This window comes from Erigeron canadensis, chromosome 2 (genome assembly GCF_010389155.1).
Source record: "Erigeron canadensis isolate Cc75 chromosome 2, C_canadensis_v1, whole genome shotgun sequence".
Lineage (NCBI taxonomy): Eukaryota > Viridiplantae > Streptophyta > Magnoliopsida > Asterales > Asteraceae > Erigeron > Erigeron canadensis.
Window position 1 is genome coordinate 31,804,547 of NC_057762.1, and position 10,853 is coordinate 31,815,399.

A 10,853-nucleotide genomic window follows, 5' to 3' on the forward strand; every position below is an offset into this window, starting at 1 on the left:
CTACATCTAATAATCCATTAAAAGTTTAGTTGATAATTTTTTTACGAATTCTAAAAAATAAAACTTTATGGATACAACGGTACAATCAAGGTGTTACTATTGAAAATCCACAATATTTTAATATAAATCAAACTAGAAATGTAAACACTTAAGAATAAGATGGTATTTAACTAAAAAAAACATCAAGTCAAATTTGATAAGGATTGTGAATGGACTTGTCTTGACTCAACTTGTTTATGGAATTCGATCAAGATGGCTTTTCTCGATCCTTTGATGATTTCGGCGCAAAATTCTCTTATATATCTTTTTAATTTCGATTGCAATTTCGGTTAAAACAATATGTAATACTCCCTCCGTCCCATATTAAATTTCCAATTTTGACTTAGTCAAGTTTTCTGTTTGTAACTTTGACCATAAATATCTTTTATTGTGTTATATAACAGTTGACGAAAGTTATATCAATGAAAATTACATTGAAAACTTAATCCATCCATATATTTTATATGAAGTGTTATATAATATAGATAAATATTTTCCGAGTCAAAGTTTAAAGCAGAAAACTTGACAAATCAAAATTGAACATTTAATATGGGACGGGAGGAGTAGTAATATTTGAGGACCAATGAGGAAACCAACCAACAAAGGGTAATGGCCAACAATTGATTATCGAGAGAAAGATCCGTGGACGAACCTTGTGAAAGGACCGTGGTTATTTTTTCTTTTTTAGGCAATTCATGTACATCATCAAAATGAATCAATAGTGACTAGCTAGTGAACCACCTTGGTACCTTATAAATATTATTTTTTTTACTAAAAGTTAGTTTATATGAAAATCATAAGTTTGGTTTACTCCCTTAGGTAAGTTAGTCTAATATAAGTTGGGTTTTGAAAAAGTCATGTCAACATTAACAAAAAGTATCATAGTGGCTCTTCTAACAACCAAGGGGTCTTTCTTAGCCCATCAAAGTTTGATTAATAAAAGGCAAGGATGCAGTCGGTACATTAACAAAAATCTTTACACCACTTGTTTTTGACCGTACACTATCAAATACGTTTTAGAGTATTATACAGTACAATACTATATAGCATGTTTGATGATATACGGTCAAAATCTAATGGTGTATAGATCATTTCCCTAACAAAAAGTATCATACGACTCAAGATGTCACTTATATCATATATGAAGCTTTTCAATATTGACAACTTATTTTAAAAGTGGCATCGTCAACTTCCATTTGTCTCTCAAGTCTCAATGAGGCCCATTACCTCTATTCTCTGGTCTCCAGATTTCTTTTTGGAATCTTGTTACATTATGAGTCGTAGCTCCTACAATGCATTATGAAACTATGTCTAGTTGGATAGCCTTAGGTTAAAAATTGATATTTTAATTTGCGTATTTAAAAAATGAATTAATGCACATTCTGGCTAATTGTTTGTTGCTAAAATGATCGGTGACTAATAGCACTTCGGGTCAGGATCAAACCCCCAGAGCTATCTACTTACATAGAACTGATAGAAGGTACTATCATAACTGAAACATGTCTTAAGATAAGTAAATAACAAAGTATCCGACTCATAAAGTTTTTATCTTACTATATTCCAAAGTTATTGATTCTTATCAGTTATCACCAAAACAAACAAAAATGATGTTGTTTCATTTCATCACATCAATTACTTGCACCGCGTTATTACGGGGAACATTGTTATTGGTACGTTGTCATAATCAACTCTAATATAATAATCAATTAAAATTAAAAATATACATGCGTACATTGGCACGAATATTTATGTCCCTTAATAACAAAACTGTTAGGTAAGATTTGACATTTTTAATCACTAAACTAGCATATAACAAAGTTGTATGGATTAAAAATAATTATATTTATAAACTAAACCAATCGAATACCCATTAGTTGCTTTAAAAGTTCTTTAGTCCATCTCTATCGAGTACAATAATCAATCATCCATCTTCTTAAAGATATTAAGAAATCGCAAGCGATAGTTTAAATTTAAATCACCCTTAACTACATACAAATCGAAGATTCAAAATTTACTTTTGAGTTATTTGTCGAAGCCAATCAGCCAGTAGTTCAAATAACAGTCATAATTTACTGAATCTTTCGTATTGTTAGTTGTTACTAATGTCAACAACCAAACATGAAGTAATGTTGACTTCGAACTATCTTTAACTGTACAATACCCAAAACAGCAAAAGCAGGGTTCAAGTTCGAAATAATTCGTGAATTGGTCAATACAAATATGAAATATCATTTGTTTTATTCCATACAACTATTATTTCTAATAACAATTTCATTTCATAGCTAATAATATCTCAACACTACAATCATTCCACGCGCACCCATTTATAATTTCTAATTTCTAATTCTAAACCATTTTGTGAAGCAAGATAAGCCAAGACCGCCCATCATTGCCAACCACAAAGTGTTCAGTCCTGCTGCATTGCAAGAATGCATGCTTGAGCGCTTGTATTGTTATAGGAAAGTTCTGAATACTTAAACTCAGTCCAGGCACCTTACCTCCAAGAGTATGATTATTATCTTCATATATATAAGCTTATTGATCGATCCTCCAACGTTTTACGATAGTATTACACAGAAAAAAAAAAGGAGGAATCATAGAGTAACCTTATAAAGTCCGTATAAAGTATATTAATAGATATTTGGAAAATATAATGTATCTACTCCCAACGATCCGGTCACAAAAGCACTCTTAGAGTACAGTTAAGTATACCACGATGGCCACCTGAACCATAATATATAACAGGATGAAAAAGAAAGCAAAAAGAAACATGCTAAACAAACTGTAAATGTTTCCTACAAAAGAATAGAAACCCATGTCGAGAAGCGACAGTTGCACCAAAACACATGATAGGGATACATAGGAGTCATAGAGAGACTGAATATAGTTGGAATATAGTGACCCATTTGCAGCCAAATAGCACTCTGGTTAGATGGTATTGTGAATGGAAGCATGAGATAGTTATGGCCCTAGAAAATCAAATATGAAATCCCAATATTAAGAGATACAAAGAATGAAAGAAATTCTAAATGCAATATACACACCTAGGAATAAAGCATACCTTCAAATGGCACATGAACATGTATGATGTATCAAGCCTCTTTTCTTGTGATCCTGATATTTTACCACGGGATTAGCAACCAGATGATCAACAGATACAAAAACATGCAGTTCAGATACCTACTTGGTGCATAGTGAAAGTGGCAAAATGGGTGGATCAGAACCGTTGTAACCCGTCAAAAAGGATAAAATTGGGTTAAAATAGGATGAGTTGGGTTGGGCTGGGTTCCAACACTAGTCCAAATAATGCTTTCTTGTGAACAATTAGCATGTCACTTATAATTAGAGAAGTTACATAATTTCATTGATAAAATAATATAATTTCTTGGTCTGAGGTTCAAAAGATCTTATATTTTAATTTTTTATGCATTAAAAACACATTTCGGATGACTTTCAACTATTTGACCTGTTTTCTTTAGCTAACTTTCTATATTACCCATTTGATCCGGTAGAGATTAGACATCACCTAATATGACCCATTCACAAATAAATAGATGATATCACCATCTCTGGTGCTTTTGGAAGACATGAACTTATGTGCACCCCTCACACAAAGTGCATGTCTTCAAGGACCATTTGGCCGACTGTCAATCAAATTCTACTATGATATCAGTTAATAAAAAAAAATACAGATGTTGCAAAATATTGCTTTGCTTTACCTAAAACAATAGATTCCGAGAGCAGTTGTTATTTCGTGAATAACTGATGTTGCAAAGTGTAGATACAGTGCACCTGAGAAGCAATTGAGCATTAGTCAAGCATCTTAATTACACTTCAAAAACAAGAAAATGCTGAAATCTCATAGATACAAATCAATGGTTTCCTGAAATGACGTAAATAGGCGAAGGGGGGTGGAGCTGGGGTGGTCGAACGGGTTGAAAATCGTCAAAATCTAATCCTAATGCATTCAGCCTCCTACATTGTTTTACCAATGTCATATTAGTAGTGTTATGATGTTATTTTTGTAATCATAAGTTGATCATTTGCTAAAGTGAACAAAAAGCATTTGTAAGTCAACCAAAACATGTTTTGACCCGTTACCCGAACCAAGCCACCTCTGATACGAAACTAAAATCATACCCGTGTATAGACAGAAACCAAGAAGAACCCATTTCTCATCAACCAGAGGAATTCTGCCAAAAAATTCAATAACAAACATTACCCAATTGATGAAGAAATAATAGGTCATAACTTCATTTACATTGTTGCAAAAAAATTAGCAAATGATGAGAGAAGTGTGCTTTTATGTCAAAGACCACGTACCCATCATTTAACCAAGCAGTGAGTGAATTTGCAATCGCAAGAGGGAGATAGAACAAAGACTGGGAAAACAAAAATGTCAATCATCATTAAACAAAAATTTCTTTCCTTATGAGAATTAGCAAGGCTCGTGACAAATAATACATTAATACATAAAAATGTGGTAATTAAATGTTGAACCAAAAGATGTTAACTTACCATCGACATACTAGTTTTCAATCCCTTGGGCTCATCGCACAAGTGAGCCAATATCATCCTTCCCTGTATACAAAAGAAAGCCTTAATAACGCAGAATTTTATAAGCTTAACTTTTTGAAACACTTATTTATGCAGGTGAAAAAGCTTATATATAAATTCCAATTACAAATGTGAATGTTAAGCTTATTTACCTAACTTTGAGCAAAACTTTTCAATGGGGCTTGTAATAATAGTAGAAATTTACAAAAGAGTTCTTTCAAATAATACACATTTTTGTCGGATTTCCAAATATCCTTTTATAATAAACATAAAACAAACAACTAGGCTCAAGGACCAAACTCAATATGATATAAACAGCACTAGTATAACTTTCAAAAGATACAAGGGTAAGCTAGGCTCAGGGACAAAACTCGATATGCAGAAACAAAACTAGTATAACTTTCAAGGGATATGGGTATAGCAAATTTAAAGAGGGTAATTTAGCGTGTTTGTCTTCGCCACATTTAACTTACTTATTTTTAAGGTTTGACCTTATTCATAGATAAGATCGATATAATCTCTACAATAACCAAGCTAAAATCAACTGATTATTGTAGTTTTAGGTGAGAGATGGACTAAAACTTAACATAGAAGAATATTAATGTAATAATAATTATGACAAACATAGAAATTATTATGGCACTTAAAAATATTGGCCTGACCTTATATGAATTTGTTGAAGGGTATAGTATACGTAACGTCAGTAGCACAGGTAACACGTTTTCTATAATCAACTTAAACAAAAATGATTTTGTGTAAATTTAGGTAAGTTTAGAGTGGATTAATGAGTTCAATTGTCAGCAATACTTTAAAAACTTGTTCGAATCATCCAGTTGAACGGTTGGTCAGCCATTTCAAAAGGACCTGGTTTTTTAAGGGGACGATTGAACAGACCGGTTATTCCGACAAGACTCGACCGGTTTTTGATTTTTTTTTAAAAGCTCAAATTATATTTTCTTTATAATTATTTGTATACTTTAATGTTACTTTGGGTTGTTTGAGATTGAAAAAAAAAGTTCTAATTTTTATCAACCTAGATTTTTAGCAAGCTTTTTTTATATTAACATGTAATGACAAAACCAATGAAGTCAGTTAGTTTACAGACAGTATATAATTTCAAGAATCAACTATAACATAGAAGGGTAAAATTAAACTAGTCTTACCACAAGGAATCCAAATGCTTGCCCAATTCCCATAACTACCATATGAGGGTATTTTCCAATCAAATCATATGGAGACATATAATCCCTACAAAAGAAAGATATTTTACCTCACATTAGATATAAAAATGATCCTTCCATACCAGAAAAAAGAAAATTTTCACTTTCGAACATTGTTTCAAAGAAGTGTTGAACAAAAAAAAAAAGAAAAGAAAAAACACCCACCCAAATAACCCCTCAATAGGAGAAAGCTAAGCAAGCTATACATACATATATATATATATATGAACATGGAAAACGCAGATATAGGAAGCGATACATACCACAGCAAAACTACTGCCAATAGCACACCAAATGGAACAAGCTGGCATGGAAAAATTTAGAATGTCCCATAAGTCTTTTTTTAAATCATTAAAATAACCACACGGTCGACTAGGATATGTTATTTACCATAGCCAAGGCCTTTAGCATGCTTCCATGTCTCAAACGCACAATCTTGTAAACATTCTGAACGCTGAAAACAAGAAAAAGTAAAAGCAAGTTCAGGACAAAATGTAACCATTGTCATCTCTAGAATGTTTACACAAAATCGATCTTGATAAATGGAAAGTATCTGACTATAAAGCTGGCGTAGACTGTCAGGTTAATTCACTTGTTTTTCTTTGTAAATCATTATTATTTATTGAAACACTATGTACAGAGTTGCAATCAACTTTGCCAAGTAACATTAAGAAGCATTTCTGTTAATCATCATTCTTTGTTTTCTTGTTCTTCTTTCTTTTGCTAAAACTTTTGGTGATTCATACATAAATTAGGGAGTTTATGATCATACAGATACGCAATAAGGAAGAGCAGATTTTCAATAGGAAATAACAAAGATTACTTACTTAAAAGTGATTGTTGGTATAACAGCAAATAGTATCATGCAAAACAAAACTGCTCCATAAGTAGGGATTCCTGAATTCATTAACATGATGATTAAATTAAGAAACAAATTGATGATTCAAGTGCCTTATATAAATATATAAAATACATACTCCACTGCCGAAATTAATTTTAATTGATGAATATTGGTTTTGACCAACAAAGGAATTTTGGTAAAGGTATCAAATTTAATGCTAGATAATAAAAATGCAAGATAATGTTATTTTGTACAGGCTTATGAAACTAAAAAAATTTATAAATGTGTGATTTTGGTAAAAAGACTTATAGTAAATCTAATTAATAAACATTTGGCTTGAAACTAAGAAACTATGGAATAAATTTATGTGATTGATTATTAGTTTAAGCTCTAGATAGATGAAATAAAATGCAAGAAAAAATCAGACATTCTAAAACATGTCAAAGGACAGCATAAATGAATATCAAGCCATATGATTATTGTAACTCTGTTATTCTGTTATCTTGCTTCTAGCATTGTGTGAGACAAATGAAGAGTGAGAGAGACTAGAAAGTGATAAACCAGAGCTGTACCATCTATAAACGGAACCCATCCCAGCAACGGAATAGACTTCCCAACATCTTGGGCCCACCACTCAGCACCTGGAATTGAAATAACCCGAATAAGAAATGTGTAATGATCATCTGAATGGAAAATAAATCTGAGTCTGATATAGGAATGAATACTAGATCATAGACAAGTAAAAGTTGCATACCAACTATAGCCGTAAAGAAGTGTGCAACATATATCAGCATGAGACCTTCTGTTGGTCCGTTTATGGCCGGTAGGATTAATGTGTTGGTAAAATAACTGTAACACGAAAGTATGAAACTAACATCAACATACCAAGTAACTGGTAGCCTAAAAAAATACACCAACTCAAATTTACGAAATTTTAGATGGAATATCTACAACAATATGGTACTTACTGCTCCCATGTTGCTCCATAGAACGGAACCGCTGAAATCACCCAGAACCAAAATGTGTATCTTCCACACATAGCAGTGCTCCCAAATGCCAATGCCTCCAACTGATGCATACATCGATAGAGTACCATTAGTCAATATAAACTGCAGCAGATATAGAATTAAGAAGAAAAAAAACATACCGCACAAGCAAGCGCATCACATCCTGCAGAAAGTAAGAAAAACAATAAGATTCACATAATTTGCAAGAGAACTGTGGAAATCATAGAGTAACAAATTAATTACCATGATCAAAAAGTTCTCCTAATGGACTAGAAGAATTTGTCCTTCTAGCTTGTTTTCCATCAACGGCATCAAAAGTCTAGCAATAACATACATAATTTTAGGGACAAAAAAAATCCATCAAAAAGATATACCCAAATGACCTGTTATTGATATATAGACTTTGAAAGAAAAAAAAAATAATAATACTTTCCAAGAAAGGTACAAAAGCACCAAAATAAACAATTTATGGTGAACAAACCTGGTACAAAAAGAGGAGTAATCCATGAGCAAAATGAACCCATCTTGGTGGTGGAGAATCCAATTGAGGTGAATATATCTAAAACAGAATTAAATATTGGTAACAACACAGGTAAATCTAAATGAAGATAATACTCATTATGCATGAAAGACACCGAATACATAAGTATTTAGGCCAATACAAAAAAAAAAAAAGTTACAGAATCGTGCACTCACATAGCCAAGTGACGCAGAGATGAGCAAGAACATGAATCCCATCAGTGTAATCTGAAAAGAGAAATCTGTGTAAGAAAACAAAAGGCTTTAGATTATATATCAGTATAAGATAAGATAATTGAGGAATTTTACCATATTCGGTCTAATAAAGCATCCATGACATGCAACAAGAAGACGAAGAGGATTAGTGACATATAGAAATGGCCCGAGTACAATAACACAGAAACATAAAAGGTGGGAGTGCTACATATTAAAGCAGTTAGTTCTCATTAAACAGATTCAAAAGTGATCAGAACTCGATATAGGAAACAGTCTCCCATAATTATAATCATACATCTTAATGTCCTGATTCACTAGAAAGGGCTATAGTAAAAAATCACAGTATATAATGTAACTTTACAATCATGGCCACTTCAAAGTCGTCACTCATTTAGAGTGAGTTCAATATGTTATATTCTTTCTTGTATGAATGTGGTTGGGCAAATTAACACTTTTTCCATTCTCAGCATAGGAAGATCATTATACTACACAACGAAACCCTATAACTGGATACAAGTATTTATGTTACGTGCAATCTCCCTCAATGGTAAATCGCACAAGGTACTCTTTCCGATAAGTTTCTTCATTATAACTATGGAATAACCCAAACAATGCTAGCATGTGGCTATACAACTAAAAGTGTATTTTGACATGTGTTGTATACCTGAATTTTTGTTTATTGAGTTTCAGAAACTGCAGTGAGTGTTTAAGATTGCGTTTTTCTAACATAACTGGGGCCGTACCAAAAAGCCCAAAGACCATCTAACTATTCAGACAGAACTCTATAAAACTTAAGTTACAATGTAGTCTATATATTACCTTACATAATTATAATACGGTTCTTCTGAACAGAACAATGCCCATATTATAAGACACCCACATACACATTAATAAGTACGTATTATAAAAAAGTGAGAATAAAAAAGGTGATACGGGCTTACGGCATCCAAAGAGGAAAGAAAGTAACAAATTTGGTCCAGAACGGTTGCAGGACATATTTAGCAAGATAAGAGTGATCAACACCACTGTACTTGTATCTATGCAGTGCATTAATTCCATGAACACCTATATATCCCATCGGATATACAACAACTTAGCTTTACAATCTGCCAATATAAAAAAACAAATGTAAAAGGTGATATCATAACAGTAGACGTAATCAATCATCTTAAATTCAAAGAAACAAACTTTCTCTGCATACAAAGCAAATACCACTAAACTGGAACAAAAGATTGCAACCGTTTACTTTCTAGTTAATTAGATTTGTTGACAGATTGCAATGTTCAGTAACTCGGTTTCAAATTGCTAACACCACAAGCTTTCGTGATACAAGTACTAATATCAAAGTAATGAAAAACCGTAGATTGACACGTGCATTAATTCTAACAAGATTAGATACATAATAAATGAATAAAACATTCTATGTAACTATAATACACACACATACACAGAGATACATACAGCAAGCAAACACGTCTAACATGCAAACTAACCGGAAGCTGGAGCTTATACTTAGAGCCGCGAACTGTGGCTATTATTACTTTAAGTATAGGCATTTGGCAAAGTGACCGAAAACCGAGCTTAAATGCATTAAAGGTATCTAATTTATAAGCTCAAGCTAGTTTTAAAAAAGCTATTTGAAATAGCTTTGCTTACTTATTATAAAAAGAGATAAAATATAACAAGCTTTAAATTAAAAAAAAAAAACAATTATAGGCATCTGGTTCTCTATCACATTCCCCTTCCACTTGCATAATATGCTTCTAGAATCTTTTTTTTTTTTCCTTACAAAAATTACATGAATTTAACAAAGTAAAAAAATAATGCAAAAATAATATATAAATAATTATAATTTTAATAATAATAACAGATCGAGAAGGAAAAAATAAAATGTTTAAAAATTAAAATCTATAAGTGTAATGGATCGGGTGTTTTGGGACTAGTAATCTAGTATAAAGAGTAACAAAAACCGTTTACTATAGTAATATAATGGAGAATGACGGCAGCTGGATTACCTTGAGAGACAGAGAGAGTATAGAATGACGTCAGCTGGAAGACGACGATGCAGAGTTTTTGTTACACCGCCGGTTTATGTGTTTTCTGGTGATATTTTTAGGTGCACTACTTTTTGGACAGACACCGTATTTTCCTTTTTCTTTTTTACAGCTTTGCATTAATTATAGCCAAATTAAATATTTAAAAAATGAAATTAAATATCTTGATTAAAAAACGCCCCCATTTCCCCACCACTATTTTTTTTATCTCGACCATTACTACTTTTTGCAACGACCCTCGCTGCAAAAAGTGAAAAAAGTGCGGGCCCCCATGTCTATAATGGTAAATATGGCATAATAAAAGCGGGCCCCTGTCAGGGTCACTACAAAAAGTCTGATCGGGTTACCAAAAAAGTGGTCAGGTTACCAGGCACCTTAAAAAACTCTCGTCAACACGATT

The 10,853-nt window shown here is 32.3% G+C and overlaps 1 protein-coding gene across 4 annotated transcripts; it reads right to left on the reverse strand.

Annotated features, from left to right (window-relative positions):
• Window positions 1-2,641: 2,641 nt before the first annotated feature.
• On the reverse strand, window positions 2,642-10,543 carry LOC122586665 (choline/ethanolaminephosphotransferase 1-like). Of its 4 annotated transcripts, none has more exons than XM_043758644.1 (20): window positions 10,415-10,543; window positions 9,341-9,505; window positions 8,493-8,502; window positions 8,361-8,411; window positions 8,146-8,223; window positions 7,908-7,983; window positions 7,805-7,827; window positions 7,626-7,726; window positions 7,412-7,506; window positions 7,230-7,298; window positions 6,644-6,713; window positions 6,207-6,270; window positions 6,080-6,120; window positions 5,760-5,844; window positions 4,558-4,620; window positions 4,363-4,421; window positions 4,180-4,232; window positions 3,759-3,831; window positions 3,101-3,153; window positions 2,642-3,008 (listed from the first exon to the last, which is right to left on the reverse strand). In XM_043758644.1, the coding sequence occupies exons 2-19, from the start codon at window positions 9,475-9,477 to the stop codon at window positions 3,132-3,134; spliced, it is 1,170 nt and encodes a 389-aa protein (XP_043614579.1). In that variant the 5' UTR covers window positions 9,478-9,505; window positions 10,415-10,543; the 3' UTR covers window positions 2,642-3,008; window positions 3,101-3,131. The 4 variants fall into 4 exon arrangements, with proteins under 4 accessions (XP_043614579.1, XP_043614580.1, XP_043614581.1 ...); XM_043758645.1 differs by lacking the exon at window positions 10,415-10,543 and adding an exon at window positions 9,893-9,995; XM_043758646.1 differs by lacking the exons at window positions 8,493-8,502; window positions 10,415-10,543 and having other exon boundaries at window positions 8,361-8,425; window positions 9,341-9,409.
• Between the last annotated feature and the right edge of the window lie 310 nt (window positions 10,544-10,853).

What these genes read in the sequence shown, in the direction of transcription:
- LOC122586665 (XM_043758644.1), bottom strand. Translation starts at nt 9,477, where the DNA reads ATGGGATATATAGGTGTTCATGGAATTAATGCACTGCATAGATACAAG. An exon ending in AGGAGAACTTTTTGATCATG is followed by an intron (nt 7,828 to 7,907) that starts GTAATTAATTTG and finishes TACTTTCTGCAG; the next exon opens with GATGTGATGCGCTTGCTTGT. An exon ending in TGGTTTCTGTCTATACACGG is followed by an intron (nt 3,832 to 4,179) that starts GTATGATTTTAG and finishes ATTGCTTCTCAG; the next exon opens with GTGCACTGTATCTACACTTT.